The 17,413-nt window shown below is 39.3% G+C and overlaps 4 protein-coding genes across 9 annotated transcripts in view; 1 reads left to right on the top strand and 3 right to left on the bottom strand.

The window, feature by feature from the left end:
- spock2 (SPARC (osteonectin), cwcv and kazal like domains proteoglycan 2) overlaps positions 1-1,248 on the top strand; it is a 40,009-nt gene extending 38,761 nt beyond the window's left edge. For both annotated transcript variants that reach the window (XM_086044986.1, XM_086044987.1), the window contains one exon: positions 494-1,248. In XM_086044986.1, the coding sequence (XP_085901112.1) occupies positions 494-639 (146 nt within the window). In that variant the 3' untranslated portion in view covers positions 640-1,248. The remainder of the gene's footprint in view (positions 1-493) is intronic.
- The window catches only part of tysnd1 (trypsin like peroxisomal matrix peptidase 1), a 43,437-nt gene extending 36,711 nt beyond the window's left edge, over positions 1-6,726 (bottom strand). For 3 of the 4 annotated variants that reach the window (XR_015088622.1, XM_086044982.1, XM_086044984.1), the window contains exons 1-4: positions 5,469-6,726; positions 4,637-4,767; positions 4,024-4,209; positions 3,412-3,594 (exon numbers count right to left, since the gene is read on the bottom strand). Coding sequence is in view for 3 of the 4 variants with exons in the window: in XM_086044982.1 (XP_085901108.1) it covers positions 3,412-3,594; positions 4,024-4,209; positions 4,637-4,767; positions 5,469-6,517 (1,549 nt within the window). In the remaining variant the exon portion in view is untranslated. Of the gene's footprint in view, positions 1-2,296; positions 3,595-4,023; positions 4,210-4,636; positions 4,768-5,468 lie in introns of those variants that run through there. The other variant, XM_086044985.1, reaches the window with a different exon arrangement.
- A 372-nt stretch (positions 6,727-7,098) lies between these two features.
- Positions 7,099-11,135, bottom strand: sar1ab (secretion associated, Ras related GTPase 1Ab). 2 transcript variants are annotated; one of them, XM_086044951.1, is made up of 7 exons: positions 11,062-11,135; positions 10,058-10,128; positions 9,136-9,255; positions 8,758-8,823; positions 8,564-8,667; positions 8,356-8,487; positions 7,099-8,048 (listed from the first exon to the last, which is right to left on the bottom strand). In XM_086044951.1, the coding sequence occupies exons 2-7, from the start codon at positions 10,113-10,115 to the stop codon at positions 7,932-7,934; spliced, it is 597 nt and encodes a 198-aa protein (XP_085901077.1). In that variant the 5' UTR covers positions 10,116-10,128; positions 11,062-11,135; the 3' UTR covers positions 7,099-7,931. The 2 variants fall into 2 exon arrangements, with proteins under 2 accessions (XP_085901077.1, XP_085901078.1); XM_086044952.1 differs by having other exon boundaries at positions 10,058-10,265; positions 11,062-11,121.
- A 676-nt stretch (positions 11,136-11,811) lies between these two features.
- On the bottom strand, positions 11,812-17,265 carry ppa1b (inorganic pyrophosphatase 1b). Its single transcript, XM_086044815.1, has 11 exons — positions 16,882-17,265; positions 16,252-16,316; positions 15,122-15,175; positions 14,036-14,155; positions 13,881-13,967; positions 13,674-13,800; positions 13,450-13,577; positions 12,519-12,604; positions 12,372-12,447; positions 12,252-12,291; positions 11,812-12,165 (listed from the first exon to the last, which is right to left on the bottom strand). Exons 1-11 carry the CDS (start codon positions 17,045-17,047, stop codon positions 12,134-12,136), a joined length of 981 nt encoding a protein of 326 aa, XP_085900941.1. The 5' UTR covers positions 17,048-17,265; the 3' UTR covers positions 11,812-12,133.
- Between the last annotated feature and the right edge of the window lie 148 nt (positions 17,266-17,413).

Below are 17,413 nucleotides of genomic sequence, written 5' to 3'. Positions count from 1 at the left end.
ACGGTACAGTAGAGTGGAACCTTGACTTATTAAGAAATTAACTGTTCTCCTTAATTGTTGTATTTTTATTTTACTACTACATTAATCTTATTCATCATTTCCCCCCCCCCCCATTTTTCACCATACTTTCAGCAGCAACAAACAATACGTTAGTATTTCTTGGCCAAATCAACTACACGCTTATCTTCCTTATGGTTTTCCATCTCGTCAAGCTTTACATCAGTGGTCATCATCTATTTCTTCTCCGCAGTCACTTTCTTAACACAGAACATAGAAATTGGGCAAAATATCCGAAAAAAATAAAAATAAAACAAAAGAAGAAAACCATGTGTACTGATGGGGGCCGGATGTTGTGAAGTTCGCTGCTGCCATGTAGTGGCCGTATAATGCCAAAGCATCTGAAACTCGCCCGGATGTAAAATATTTACTCGCAGGTTAAAGGAAAAAAGAAAAAAAAATACAAAAACCCTAATTGCCTCCCCCCCATACGTAGACGATGAACCCGTGTATTCGGGCGACTTCGGCAGCGGCGTGGGCTGGGAGGACGAGGAAGAGAAAGGCGGCGAGGAGACCGCCGAGGAGGCCGAGGAAGAAGAGGGCGAGGCGGGAGAGGCGGATGACGAGGGCTACATCTGGTAAAGGGTCGAGCGTTTGTCCTTGCAGCCTCTCTTTTTCCAACGGCATCTCCATGTTCCAAACACACACAAACAACAAACAACGGAGGAAACTCCCGAGGTGGATGTCGAAAGGGGAACATATCACTAGCAGTAATCGTGGGGTGTGCAGTCAAAAAGCTTGTCCCTCATATTCGTGAATCTTTGTTCTCCTCTCTTGTATGTAGGTTTTATTTCTATCAGATTTTGAGCAGCTTTCCGGTAGTTTAAAATGGCCGACCATCTCTTGTTGCTTTCATTAGACTAGAAACATTTTGTCTTGTTTTTTTAAGTGGAATCTATACAGAGGACATTGACTTTGACTTTACCGTCCTCATCTCATTGCGCTTCAGCTCCTATGTGACAGTCGTGCTGTCTCATTCTTAACGCGTCACTCCACAGCTTGTAAATAACGTCAAGTCATGTTGTGTACCAGAAGAGAGGTCGCCGCCACGCACTCCGCCGAGGGCTCCTCTTTGCTTTGGCGACAAGTGTACATCGTATCGTCGTGTGGGTCGGTTGTTGTGTTTATTAAAAAAGGAAATGATAAGAATTCAATAAACGTGAGTGTGTGTGGCCCCAGCTGGCCACCGTACGTTGGTGTCTTTGTCTGAATATCTTGTGTGGTGGACGTGTTCACTTCCTGTTGCTCGGAGCTACTAAGTACAAATTCGAAAAAAATCAATAAAAAAATAAAAGGTAGGAGGAAAAAGTTCTATTATGCGAAGTAAACTAATGTTGCAAGAAAAAAGGTCATTAGAATAACAATGTTTTTTTCAAACAATGTAATGACTTTTTCAATGAAAATAACTTTTCCCACCATTTTCAAATTTAATTTCGTAAAATTTTTAAAACTTATTTTACAACTATTATAACACGACAAGACTGTATAATACTTTTTGCCTCATTTTTGTAAAAAAAAAAATTCTCATGTCACATCTACATATACTTTGTATTTTCCTTCAACTTATGCACCTATTCTCAGTTAGGACTTTTATCTTGTAATATTAAAACCTTATTCTTTTAAGATTTCTCATAATGTACAACTTTATTTTGATAAAATGACAAATTTTTCCTGAGATTATAATATTGCCATAAAATTGTGAATTTGTTTTCTCTTAATTTTTCAATTGTTAATATCATTCAAATTCTCAAGAAATTACAAAAAAATATATATATTGTAAATTTACGACTTTATGCTCATAAAATGAAAGCTTTTTAATTACGCTATGTGATTAGGGCTTTTTACATGTAATATTATTCAGTGTTATTTACACATTCATTCTCTGAATTACATGATTTTTTTTCCTACATGGATTTTTCTTGTTACTATTACCTGAGATTTGTTGTTGTTGTTTTACAAAAATAATACACCTTAAAACCATAAATCACCTTTAAATGTCACCCAAAAAAAACTCAAGCATTTTTTAATATGAATGAGTTCACGCATAACTGTCAGTTTTTGTGTTTTCATTACTCTTAAAAAAAAAAACAAATATTTTTGGGGCTCTTACAGATAAAAATGAGTCACAACTTTTCCTTGTAAAGCACTGACGTGAAACTTGACGCTCGTGTCGCGTCTCTATTCAGTGCGTATGCTGACGTAAAATCTTAAAAGTTGGAGTTACACAGTCACACTTGGAAGTCACACCTTATATGGAACTGTTGAATCCGACAGTATCCAAAGTATGTGACGCACGGATCGTTCGTGGGCGAGAACTTCAAAATGTGTTGTGCGGGGAGCGGGTGATCCCCTCTAGCAGATGTCTGAGTGTCTGTTACCCAATGGGACCAATCATTCTGTGCAACCTGTCAGCCAATTATTACTTGAGCGCTTTAATATGCTGACATGTTTCCAGCTCGGCGAAAAAGGAACGGCAGGGAAAATCCAAACATATGGTTGAGCAAATAGGTTCGCCAATACTCATTTATAAGCTACGGAACAACTGTCGAGTAAATAAGAAAATTGTTGTTACCATATTGTAGGTGATAATAGAGCAAAATGATGATACATGAGTAGCTTTTATTTTTCATCTCCCGATCTGTACAGGCAATGTTGGAAAGGAGACAGACTCACAATTTTTTTAAAGTTTAAAGGATCGCAGCACACACAGCTCCACTTATAACACTCGAGTTGAAATCATTCCGTTTTGGGAAGGCATTTCAGGCTAGAGGAACTGCTCACCCTGCCCAATGTGTACTACAGGGCCAATGGGCTTCTGTAAGCATGACAACCAGCACTTAGGCATTGAATCTATCGAACAACTTGTTGTTCTATATCAGTGTTTTTCAAACTTTTTTGAGTCAAGGCACATTTATTTCATTGAAAAAAATCCCGCGGCACACCACCAGCTAAAATTGTGAGAAAAAAGCTTATTTTAACAATATAGGTGTTATATTGTTTATATATGAAATTTTTTTCAACATTGAAGAATGACATTATATTATAACGTCTTGAATAGGAATTAAATAAACAATAAAGTATTTTATAATGTTTCATATTGATACTCAGTGTGAAACATGGGCCTGTTTTGATAAACATCACTAATTCGCTTGTCTCTAAACAAAGACAATGAGCTACCTGCTGCTGCTGCTACCTGCTGGTATGGAAGAGTACTACAATGTGGACATGATTACGCTGCCAAGCGTTCATTCATTTTACCAAACAGGCCTGTCACAGTGTTTCTATGTCACAGTGGGTGGCGTTTCTGGCGCTGTTTTTTTCGTCACGCGTACACTTATAGTTTGCTTTGTGTACCTTGTAGCCTCCACACTCTTTTCACTTGTTCTTCTGCGGCGTCCAGCACTTCGAACACTGTCACGTCCCAGAGCTGACTGAAGTGAAGAAGAGGTCCCTGCAGCACGCTCACTGGGATGCAGAAGTTAAGGTGGGGGTATGTCACTTTGGAGGACAAGTCCCTCGTGTTGCTGGATACAATGCCTGCAATGATAAGCCATGTGCAAACTGTATTCTTATTTATTGTTTTTTTTTTTTACGAAAGTAAACAAGTACAAAGATTTCAGTATTGTACTTTTTAGGTACAGCGAACATCTGTATATTCTCAGTTCAGCGTTTGTGGATTTTGCTTTTTTTTTTTTTTAACAAGGCCTCCATGAGTCACAGGTATTGCGGTTAGGCAAAAGCAATACAATTATTACTTTGCTGCCACCTGGTGGAATGTTGGTGTTGTTTTTAGGTTTAATCATTGATTGTTTTATCCATCTACATTTGACTTCTCCTGTTTTGCTGGATGTCCTTGACTACAAATCGTGCGGTCAAGAGTTAAAAGTATGTTTCTGCTTCTGTCTTGATGCACTTTCTACAAGTAGTGAGTGGACCTTTTCGGTTTTCTAGTAGCAGGCTACTCACCAAGCAGCTCTCCTGTGGACACTCGCACAACAGCGCCACCGCTGGAACCTGCCTGAACTGCGCAGGTGGTCTGAAGCATAATGGTACGGCTTTGGTAACCGATGGCTTTGGAGAGGACGCCACAGGTCAGTGACGGGCCGCAGCAGCGACCAAGCCCACCGTAGCCCACCACCAACACAGATTCACCTGTGAGGAAAGACCACAATATTATTTTTCATAATACAGTTTAATTACCCCACTACTCCCCACGAGGCCCCACCTCTTAATCGCACCTGCAATATATGGACACTACAAAATATACAGTACTTTCTATACATTTTATGCTTACGATTTTTGGGGAACGTTAAGATAGTCATAATGAGTTTAGAAAGTGTATTTTAATAAGTTAAACTGTTTAAAGCATGCGTAAGGGGTAAAGCTATAAAACCATGTTTTGGTCACTCTACATCACACATTTGTGGGTCGGTCTGGAATGGGGGTTCACTGTATTAAAAAAAAAAAACATTACAGATTTGTGATGCAAATGTTGTTCACGTGAACAATACCAGCACATTGACGCAAAATGTGCTATGTGTGACACCCTGTACATCAAGCTAGTGATAAACTAACAAACCTGTGTTGAACTCGTGAGCCATTTGTGGGACGATGACGTCCAAGATGGATTCTCTGGACCGCACCACAGCAATGTCGTAGGGCGAGGACGCCTTAGTGGAGAAGAGGACGTCGCCAACACTGTCAAGGACTCTGTGGCGCATGAAAACATTTACCATTAGAGACTCCGTTTTCATTTTTATTTATCCCCCACATATTAGTCACTATACAAAAATTCACCTATTCACGTTTTTTTCTGTGGAATCTATTCCTAGTTATTTACAAAAAAATAGTTTGCCCTTTATACTTAATGCCCAAAAATGCACAAACATGCTGCCAAAGCTCAAAATAGGAATTGGCATCATGGAAGTACAGTTGTACCGTGACTTACAGTCAGGTGCACAAATATTGGGACGCAATTCTCATATTTTTGGCTCTGAACTGTAGACCTTGTAAATTGAAAAATAGTATAGCGCGAGGAACACAAACTGTTGTAATTCCACACACCATTCTCCTGATTTGGATGTAAATACCCTCAAATTAATGTGAAACTCTGCAGTTAAAGCACATCCTGGTCGTTTCATTTCAACCCTTAATGGTGATGTTTAGAGTCAACAAGACGAGAATTGTGTTGAGGTTCGACTATTTATGGACCTGACCTGAGTGTCACATCTCAATGTCCGAGCTCTCTTCTGATATAATTTTCTTTTTTATATAAAATCTGTGAGTAATTGGCAGCCCCAAAAAGGGTTTATAATTGCCTGTTGATGCACAAGATGGCACCAAAGCACCAATATTCTATTATGAGTTTTGGGTAATTAGGCTAGGTCCCTATCCTCTGTTATACTGTGCACCTGTTTTTGTGGTGGAACTTGAGGGCGACTGTAGACTTCCCGTTGACGACATGTCGGCAGGTTAGAACAAGTTCAGAGGTCACAAGGACCCCCGATCCCCACTGCTGCCCGCTGTCCACCAAGCACACATTTGGGTATTGACTTGCATTGGATTTTCGGGTCGTAAAGACCTCTACAGGGTGAAGCCAGACATCACGGAGCAGATCCCGAATGTCGCTGCACTGGACAACGTTGCAGAGAATTGAGTGGATGGAACAGACGAGTGTGAGTCCGATCCACTCGTTGGCCTTCCAGCCAAACGGCGACACTATCACCCCGACCAAGTGCAGGGAGTCATCTTCCATTGCGAATAAGCCACCGCCCTCTGTGCCTGGCAGGCAACGAGCGTCCGTGAGGATGATGGCGTTGTCCTCACCTGCCAGGTTGCTGATGATGCCCCTGCTCACAGTGCCGTTGAAGAGGTCCGAGCAGAGGGAACCGAACGGCGAGCCGCAGGCGATGACAGGGGAGCCTTTCTGAAGAGAAGAGCTCCTCCGCCAGGAGGCGGCACCCAGGTGTGGTGCGTCCGTCTTGAGCACAGCAAACCAACTGAGGCAGGCAGCATCTCGAATAAGGTCGTCACCCTCATCACCATCACCATGGAAACGCCACTGGTCACCCTTACGGAAAAGTGCCTGGAAAGTCCTTTTGAACTCCACACAGTTGACCAGCAACAGCAACTCAGCTTCATACTCGTGTGTCCTTTGTCTTGTGCTGGGTGGGCCAACTTCACTCACTCCACATGCATTGGCCTCCACTTGACTCCGGGAATGAAAGCTAACGCCGATTTTAAGGTTGTCGCGGAGGTTGTGACGTAAAAGAAAGCGACGTTCGCTAGCATAAGAGGACTTTTCGTCTGTAATGAAACGAAAAAACGGCAGTGCGGTGCATATCACCAGTCCGGAGCTGGGATGGATGACAACGGCGCTAAAGCTTACGGGCACGTGGGCAGAAAAAGGTTCCGACAAGGTAACAACACAGCAACACCGCTCCACGTCTTGTACATCCATGATGTTAGCCAAGCAGATGAACTTTGCCCATGTTGGCGTTCAACAATGTTTAACTACTAAAAGACACGTTGAAATTTGACGCTTAAAAATGCACACACAGGTGGCGACACAACCATGATTCCGAAATGTTACAATAGGTTCGCCATAAACAATTTGACCCCAAACGTTTTAACATAGCGAGTGGTTTTGTTGTTGAACTGCTCGATAACTTCCTGATCTCGTCTCATAGACGCGCGAGAGGTTACGTCACTAACCTTCTATTGTGATTGGCTAGAAAGGGTCGATGGGCATCAAGGAGACGAGTTTTCCAGTGAGTTTTCATAACTCCATTTGTCATTAATAAGAGAAAAAAAACATGAGATATACCTTTCAGTAGTATTTTAGTATTATATATATTCGCTATGATGTATTAATGCTAGATTCAAATGCAGTTGTGAATATGATATTGACCAACTTGTGGCCTTGTCTGATTGTCTCGCGGGAAGAACGAGGCTTACCGCTTGTTGCGATTGGCTGGAACAAGGGATTTACATTTATTGTAATTAAAAAAGTTACAAATATTAATAAAAAGAAGCAAGACGTTTTTAGAAAGTGTTTATTCAGACCCAGCTCCCCCAAAAAATTGACCCATCGTTTGTAACAGCTTCAGAGTTAACTTGACCTCCATTATGTAAATATATAAATATATTTTTTTAATATACAAATAATATTTAAAAACATATCAACCATTCCTGTCATACATATTTTTAGACCCTGCTCTCAAGCACCACCTTGGGAGTACTCTCATAATATCACTGCATGTGGTGAGCAGCTACTATTCACAAAGTACTCCAGTCTTGTTGTAGCAATTATCCAAGTCACCTTTTATCATAAACTTCAACAATATAACACTGTGCTGTCATAGTGAATCTCACAGCAAAAATAAATCAAGTAAAGCACTTTGCACTTTTAGTGTCAAACCCTGTTTTCAAAAATAACCCCCCAAATCCTTCCTCCCATTTCAAGTGAGTGAATGCAGTTGTATTGGATTGGATTGGATACACAATTCAACATGTGCTTCAATGGCACCAGTGTGTGTTTTAACACGGTCCGCAAAACTTTAAACAAATCGTCCTTTGCTGTAAGTCAACACCGGCCGCTAAAAATAAGCAGCGGGTCAGAAGCTGACTCGCTGTTGATTACACTTTCTCTATGGCACCCAAAGGTAAAACGTACACAGCATAAAGATCCTTGGCTATACTCAATAAGTTATCTTTGACTTGCTGTGGTATAATGTTTTTCTAGCAAAGAATATTGCCCACATTCCCAGCTGGCATGGTCAACATTCTCAAGGTATGTAAATAAAAGATTTCTCCCATTGCAGGCAGTGTTGTTTTGTAAATCAGCACTGAAAATTGGATCGATTTGCATTAAATCAGTCAATATATTGGGACAGCCAGCGGAATCCTTCTCCATATCCTTGTCTCTTCAGCACGCTGCACATAAAAATCTCCATTGGCCTCAAATTAAGCTCCTTCAGTGACACTTTGCCCTACAGGAAAAACACAAGCCACTTTTATAAAGGCAGAAAGGACTTTATAGTATATTCTTTGTCAATGGCATTTAAATATGTGACATGTAAAAACGGCTGACTAAAAATAGCATCAGCATAGATGGGGCTACAGTAGAAAAGAAAAAATAAATGTTTTAATAATCCTAAATCATATTTTACACACGTGGATGCTAGTCTGCTGCCAGATTGCCATTGCAAATGACAATCCGTTCTTAATTGCCATGTCTGGATACATAAAGGTCAAGCACATTTTTTTTTAAAAAATGTTCATGTCCGTGTTGGTCACCTTTCCAGTCGTATGTCCATGTAGACCAAACATCCCTCGGAGCGCATCCTCGCTGATGGCCTCCGGACGATCGATTTTGTTTCCCAAGATGAGAACTGGCACGTTTGAGATGGTGTCATCTGTCAAAAGTGCCTGAACACAGAAGAAGAGTCACATTTATTTACTGTATGACTATGAATGTGGGATGAAAGGTAAGCTTCAAATTTACATCCAGCTCCACTTTAGCCTCCGCTATTCGCTCACGATCAGCACAGTCTACCATGTAGACGATACCGTTAATGGCTGGGAGGTAGTTTTTCCAGATGCGTCGTGCTAGGACAGTTTTGAAAAACATTTTGTATTAAAAAAAGTGTATAGTCCAAAGTTGCCAAGTTGACCAAGCATCAGCCCTCTTTTCATTACCTTGTGTGTGACCGCCTAGGTCAAATGTGGTAAAAGTCATTCCAGCGATGGTCAGCTCCTCAGATGCTGAGGACAGACATGAAGAAGTGGCATGAGATGATTGACATACTGTAAGGATGGCTGGATGATAGATGAATAGATGGGTAGATTTTAGAACTGAATGGATGGATAGATGAAAAGATGACGGGGTGATAGATAAATGATGGAGATATGGGTGTATGCTAGATGGATGGATGGATGATAGATGAATAGATCGATGGGTAGATAGTATAGAAATTATAGATAGATAGATAAATAGATAGATAGATAGATAGATAGATAGATAGATAGATAGATAGATAGATAGATAGATAGATAGATAGATAGATAGATAGATACTTGGGTGCAGCGTGGGTACATGCTGGCCCAGCCTGTCATCTCTGAGCATGTGCAGTAGAGTCGTTTTGCCGGCATTGTCCAATCCGAGGAACACCAACTTGCCAGACTTCTTGGACAGTCCTGCACAGTCATAATAAGGTAGTTAGGTAATGATTAATCTGTTTTATGATCACTGACTTGTGTGAAAAATACAGTGGAACCTCCAAATGTAAACACTTGTAAATGTGAAATGCTGACTTCTCGGTTGTTGTTCATTATTCCGGAGGTATGAAAGGGGGTGAGGAGGATGTGACGATAACCATAGAACAGGAAATAAAACTTTTTGCGATTCCAAAACACGTGACACAGATCTGTTTAATCAAAACCAATATAAGTATGGAATGTACACCAGTAAATCAGCTTTGTCTTAGTGTGAAGAGACTCACCTCCCAGTCACATGCACTAATCCTTCCTGTGTGCAGGAATGGTGAGTTCACAATTTCACTATTTTTTGTTGTTGTTTTTTTTTACAATCGACTGTCAGGAATGTTAAAATTGTGAGTTAAATTCACCTGTACTTTTAAGAAACATTTTAGATGGCAATAGTTTGACCTGGGAATAAATGAATCCAAATTCTATTAGCTCCTTTGGGGGAAATTGTGATTTAGGTATGTTACCTTCTTTTCATACTTTCATGGGCATTAGGAATTAGAATGTGGCTTAAAAAAACGGTACTTTTAGTAAATGTTTTATAATAGCAACAGAATGGATTGCTTCACTTTCGATTATGTTATCGAAATATATATATTTATATGTGGAAAATTGACTTTAATTTGGGGGAAAAAAATAAAAAAAACAGAAGACGAACAAATTGTGTTCACGCTCATAGGTTCCACTGTATGGAATGCCGTTTTAAACACTATTATTAATTTTTCTACAATACCTAACAATTGCAGGACGCCATTGAAGCCTCTGTAGAGCCAGTCAAAAATAAAAGACATGGTGCTGGACTACCTGTAATGCAGATAAACAGAAATTAAACACACATTTAAAAAAAAAAAGAGCTTCAACTACTTCATTATTATTGACTCGATTGCAAAATCTCCAAGTAGGCCGCTTTCTTCTTGAGCCTTAGTGATACTGCTGGGAAGCTATAAGAAAGAAGAAAAGACAGGGAAAACATGTATTTCCTTGTACTGATCATTATTCTTCTTATTATTATTATTATCCTATTTTTTTGTCGTTCATGTTTTATGTTCCTTGTGTATCTTATATACAGCACTTTATTAGAGCTGCGATTGTTGTTAAAATGAACTTTTGTTGAGTTGATCTAATAATCACAGCTTCTTGAAAGATAAAAAAAATAAATTGTGAGTTTTTGTTGGTTCACCGTCTCAGACAGACACGCTGATCATCCCCTGACTATTTTTATTATGACAAGTTGTAGCAAGGACACTTGATCCCCAGAAGGGTCTCTGTCACACAAGCATACACCTGTCACTCTGTATGCAACCCTGTGGTCTTATATGAGGCCCGCTTAGAGGAAAATGTCACTAAACGAACCAGTTTTGTTTCAAATTTCACATAGTTTATCGTTAAAGGACGTCCAGAATAAGACCCGTAACCATGTCCCTATTTTCATATTTAAGAAGCTTTTATGTTGGATTTGTATATATGTGTGTGTTCGATTTATGTGCACTGACAATTTTAATACATTGAGATCAACATAAGCAGTTTTCTATTGTTATTCAGCGAAGATAGCCGGTTTTAGGTAATCGCAATAGCACAGATGTAACAAACGTTTAGCCGCCCCAAAGTAAACACTAACAACCTTTTAAGAAAAGAAGCGAGCAGAAAAGTCTAGAAAGAAGAGTTCGAGTGGGGTCGTAGAAAAAGACACAACTTATGGTAACTCGAGCTAGCGAGTGAAAGTTAATCAATAACTACCTTGTTCCGACCAGTTTATGATGCCGACGTCCGCCTGTCTCGTCGTCAGCTGTAAAGCACTACGCAAATTTGACATTTAACCGGAAGTACGTCATTGCGCTAGCATGTTTGCTGCTAACGCACGATGTTTACCACCTTAATTAAAAATAGAATACGGAATGTATTCTCTAAATATAAAACATTTATTTTATTCATAGAAATTTGTTATTTCTTACGTGGTACGTCTCTTACGTTCTTAGGCAGATTTAAATGCGCGGCTAGCAATAATATTTAGTGTGTAGCACTAGAACGCAAACAAAAACAAAAAACAAAAAAAATTCGATGCAACAATTTAAAATATTTTATCAACGTGATTATTAAGTAATGTAATAAAAGAAAAGACTACTACGGGTAATTGTAAAAAAAAAAAAAAAATCGTCTTATTTTATAACAGCAGCAATTAATACATGTAGAAAATACTTTGCCGTGAAATTAGTTGAAAGTGTTTCTATTGGTTGTAATTTTCAGTCTTCGGCATCACACTGAGTGCAGTTGATAAAACTGAATTTTTCTTACCTTACTCAGCCACACAATAATTGCAAAATATTACAAAACGTAAAATTAAAATTAAGCACAACAATACAATACTGTACATGAATGCAATCACACTTAACAGTGCATTTTTAATAAAGAACACTGGGTGTCACCATTACAACACAACCACATTCAAATGTGTGCGTTAGTGTATGTGTGTAAAAAAAAACAACTTAATTTTTAATTTACATAGGGGTATCTTTATTAAAGCAGTTCAGTGTATCTTACATGGCACACATTAATAGGTGTCGTACCTGTGTCAGTTTTAAACCTACACATTATGTGTAGAGAAAGGTTTTGATAAATAAGGGAAGAATTAAATGCTATTTTTTTCCTTATCACTATAATCTCTAGACACTATCTTACATTTCTATAAGGTAGACAGACACCTTACAAAATCTGCAATGTCTCATTCCACTGTTACAACCGTTCATATACTCAAATAAGCCTATGACAGATGAAACGTCCACTTTGTTCTCCCATGCAATCAGTCTGAAGATTACATCTTGTCGTAGTAAAACCATTTATCGACTGTCGATAGAAGAAACAGTAGATTAAAATCACACAGTCAGTCAGAAAAATCAAATAACTCTACCCGGACATTATCAATATGCTACCTGATGGAGGGATAGGCTCTTCCTTTTCACAAGCGCATGCCTGAAAATACGGAATAAAAGAATTTGGTTATGATATAAACACAACACTGCATTTGTTTTTACCATAAATGATTTACTTACGTCACCGATAGCAGCTTTAGCCTCATTTGCCGAGCAGCAGAAAGGGCTGTCGCCGGATGAAACGCATGTGTTTTTGCTGTATTTTGTAAGGATATAAACATGAGTGGGCAGTATGTTTATAAATATAATATACAACAACGTATGTACCAGTTCAGTTCACCACCATCGGTCTGTTGGCAAATCAAAGCTTTCCAGAATTTGTGAGTGCTCTTTATGACTTCAATGGCAAAGTCCTGAAAACACAACATAGTGCAACGTTTAGTTACAAATGCAGTTAGCTAGAACCCAAAAATATATTTGCTATATTTTGATTGTAGGACTCCACCATATTGAGAGAACTGAGAGACTAGTTGCATGCCTAGCTAACTCCTGCTTTCTTTTGGTTAGTAATGAAGTTCAAATGGGCACTGCCGTCAACTTAAATGTCTGCATGTATGAACAACAGCTTCTGTAATTGAGGTAATTACATTTACTATTTTTTGGTGAGTGATACTTGTTTTTTTCCCCAAGTGATGCACCTGATGGCCAAAAGATGGCATTTATTAACGTTTGAGGAGTTTGACTTTGTTTGAGGAAATTCTGTAAACTACTGGTTTTGTTGAAAACGTGCAAAGACGTTTTAAACGACCAAATGAAATGCAAATTGAATCCCTATTTTTGACAACTCATTCAAACCCAAGGCAAGGTCATAAAATGACTCAATTACAGACTATTTTTTCTTCCTCAAAATTAAAGTGCCCGTTTTTGAGACAATTAATACATGAAATGAATTACATCAATCCATTGAAATAGTCATTTAAGACTTTTCCAACTAGTTACCCTTTCAAAAATGTGTTTAATATAGTTATCATGTCCATTATCTTTTTATTTTTTCAATTAATTGATTGCCTAGAAAAAAAAAACACCCAGGATTGATTTTGAATACCTACTTGAACTATAATTAAGGGCTAATATTTGTTTTAAGGTGTCATAACTTTTTACACCACTTTACTAGAAGCAGAAGCCTGGTTCAGCAGTACTAACGACTAAATGATTAAGTGTTTAAAAAAATAAATTAATTAAAAAAAAAAAAAGAGACCTTGTCCTTGAACTCCTCATTGAAAGCGAATTTATTCTCAGGCTTCCCGTCGGGCACTTTGTACCTCTTGAACCAGTCTACCGTGGACTGCAAATAGCCGGGCTTCAACTTCTCAACATCACTGATGTCTGAAGTCGGGGACAAACAAGGTCAAAATGTAGGGGGGGGGGGGGGGAAAGGGGAAAAAAAAGAGAGTACAAAAGTCAATAAGGAGTCACGCTTACTGTTGAGCTCATTGGCTTCAGGGTCCTCAACGTTGATTGCAATCACTTTCCAGTCAGTCTCGCCCTCGTCGATCATAGCCAGGACTCCGAGCACCTTCACTTTGATCACCTCGCCACGGGAGCACACCTGACCGGCACGTGTACACAGTTATCAATGTGACGGAACCGGTCGACAGTAGCTAGAAATAGACCTTTAACTGTATATACCCGGGAGCCAATTTCACAGACGTCAATGGGGTCGTTGTCCCCATGGCAGCCGGTGTCTTTGTCTTTATGCTTTGGATCTTCCCACGTCTTAAACAAGACGAGACATATAAGTAAAATGTGTTTAAAAATGACGTGTACAGTGAAAATGTGCTGACCTGAGGAATGGCTCCATAGTTCCATATGTAGCCTTTATGTGGGAAAACATTAGCGACGTAGCGCAGCTTTCCCTTCTTCACGTCCTGTTTTATTGGGTTCAAGAGGTCCTTTGTGGCGATCTGCAAAGAGAATGGCAAAGCTGTTAGCGCTCTATTTGTTTACTATCAAACTATACAAGCAATAGTTTTTTCCCCAAAAAACTTTCATTGGAAGTTTAGCTGTGAAAGCACTGTACAGTGCAAGTGGGTTAAAAGGACAAACGTTTTTTAACTGGAAATTTTGTGAAGATTTGTTTCAAACTGTAGTGTAAACAAACATGTTTTGTCCTAAGACATACATGCAAAGTAAATGTTGCAAGGTTTTAATGAAGTTCTATCACAAGAAAATTAACATTGAATAAAACAAAACATCTTCTTTGAACCAAATTCATATTAATTTTGCCCTTTTTGGGGTTATATGATACCTACCACAATTGTTATTAAATGCTACAGACTAACTTCCTGTAAAATGTCCATATGTCATTTTTTTATTTGCTTGTGGATATTCTCATTCATCAATGTCATTACTTTCTCGGGGCGCTGAATTGATTGCAAATGGGCAGCTCTGTCTTGGAAGACGTTTTGCCTCTCATCCGAGAAGGCTTCATCAATTCATGCAACAAAGCTTGCAATTTCTTTGAATATTCTTAAATGCCTCTCTTATGACTTACATTTGCATATATGCTTGGTAGTTAGTAGTACATCTCATTACAGATGAGAGGCTCTGGGTTCAAATCTCAACTCTGACCTCTCTGTGTTTGCATGGGTATTCTCCAGGTAATCTGGCTTCCTACCACATTTCAAAAGCATCCATGTTAGGGTCACTGAAAACTCTAAATTGTCCTTAGGTGGGAAGGTGAGTGCTTGTTGTTCTATATGTACACCACCCTAATGTGGACCAGCAGTACAGCAAATTAATGGATGGATATGAAGTGTAAATATTGCTGCTATGACACTTTAATTGTAAAATATATCTACTGAATGTTTCCTACTTTTTTACAACATTAATTAATTACAAAACAAAACCAGAATGGTGACATTTCTTACCTCCATCTTTGCATTTGTCCATCTTGGTACTTCCACCACCATGTGAAAGATGTTCTGAAGAGATAGAGATCCAAAATGTGGATTTATTTTCCGTCCAATTACTTATGTATGTATGTGTATGTGTGTGTATATGTATATGTATATATACACACATACATACACACACACACACAATTTTACTAGTGTAATGACATTTCTACAGACTCTTACACAAGAGATACTATCAAGGCTCGCTAGACTATGACCTCATTCGTTCTGGAAAAGATTACATAATGCAATGGATGGCCAACGCATGAGAGCATTTTAACATTAAAATGTGACTTTAAAATGACATATTATACAAATTGACTGTGATTGCTTGTACACAAATAGTTGGGTCTCTGGAGTGCTTGCTTGCTCATCAAATGTGACTTGAATTAACAACCACGTATATCTCTTGATATTTGCCCACTTCTGAAAATGAGCCCTTCTGAGTTTTGTTAAATGTGATGTCACTATTTACATAATTACCACTCCCACAGCAAGTTTCTCCACGCATGATCATGAAGATCCGCCATTTTCAAGCCATGGCTGCCCTACAATATCTGAAATACTATCATGCTATCTTATCAAGGTAAGAAGAGTAGCACTGATTTTTGTCGGGACGCACTGATTAGCGTTAGCCTGTGATAAGCAGCACATACTTGATTGTTCGGTGAAGTTGTCTTATGCGATGGGGCAGGTCGTAATTGTGTGATGGCAATACTAAATAGACATGTATAATTCGGCAGCATGGGGGTGAAGTCCTGCCTCCAAGAGCGAAAGTTCAATCTACCCGCTTTTTTAGACTCTGAGCTCAACGTGTAGCCACTGCCGAGCTCTGCTCCAAGGTGTCATGGTAACAAAAGCCGTACTCGCCAATGACTCGGCAATGTCTGGGGCAAGGTGACAGGACCGCCCTCCTCAAAACAGCCTAATTTCAGCAATATGTGAAAAAGGGTGTTGAAAGTGTCCTATCATTCTTGATCCATGGGGTATTTTGACAAAACCACATAACGTATATGTTATTATGACACTCGCATGTCTTCACATGTCATAAATGCATAATGTCTTCTTTAGAATGTGACTTAATAAAACAAGTGTTACTGTACCTGTCCCTCATTGGCATACATTGGTATGTCATGGAATGGTGAGATGTACTTCCCCTCGGAATTCTCTGCAAAACAATGTGAGCAGGAAAACATTGTTGCATTTAAGACAGGAAGCCGTGTTTAATAACAGCCGTTTCATTACAGCACTGTGCCGTTAAGACAAACACACACACAAACAAAATGAATCACATTCACTGGCCTTGGATTTGACTAAACAATGCAATCTGCAAGCATCCTGTAATCAGAGGGCGTTGTCCCAGCAGTATTTTTTTTTTATGCTTCTCAACTTGGTCACGTATGGAACCGCCCTGGAAGATTCCCCTGTGCAATTGCTACACAAGTAACGATTCACACCCCCCAAATTTGAAGCCGTCAACTTGAGTTGTCTCTGACCTGAGAGAACCGGTTTAACGCAACTGAGTATGGAAATCCTATACAGTCCATACACAATGAAAATATCATGGAAAAAAACACATGAAAAAAACAAACTTTTACTATGATGATGATGAGATCTTAGGCGACATTCGATGAACAAGTGACACGTGGGAGGATACCGCGAGCTCTTAAAGAGAAACGACAAAGATTTCTTTTTCCCCACACATTAAAAAATTCAATATATGTTGTACTCACTGAAGAACAATCGGTAGCTCAGGGAATTGGGGATGCCCCTTTCTTCGACAGTGAAGCTCATGATTAAGTGCAGGTTAGTCTCACTCGAATGAGGGATGGCGGCGGAAAGAGGAGTTAGTCGAGGTGGTGGAGGGGACGACAGGGCAGGCGGAAGAGCAATGCGCATGCGCACAACACTGATGACACGTTCAGGGAATGTCGGAGAATGCCGGTTTGGACAATAATTAGAAAAAACTACTCACACTGGAAATTCACAAGAAAAAAAATACAGTACAGTACCAGTGTTCTACCAAATTTTCCTACCCCTGCGAAACTTCCTACCGGAGGCTGATTAGACAGCCTTCCCTTCAACCTAACCGTAAACCCAACCCTGACCCAACTCACTATCGGCATTGTGAGCAAGCACACTTAGCATTGGTAGGACGTCTCTACAAATTTGACCCGTTTCGACAATTGACGGCAATAGTAGTTTTAAAAAAGAAGTTATTCTTCAACCCTGAAATTTGACAATTTCCCCAAAGTGACCCAAAAT

Source organism: Filicampus tigris, chromosome 11, assembly GCF_054856515.1.
Source record: "Filicampus tigris isolate MCC_2025a chromosome 11, RoL_Ftig_1.0, whole genome shotgun sequence".
NCBI classification, from domain to species: domain Eukaryota; kingdom Metazoa; phylum Chordata; class Actinopteri; order Syngnathiformes; family Syngnathidae; genus Filicampus; species Filicampus tigris.
This window is presented reverse-complemented; position numbering and strand designations above follow the sequence as displayed.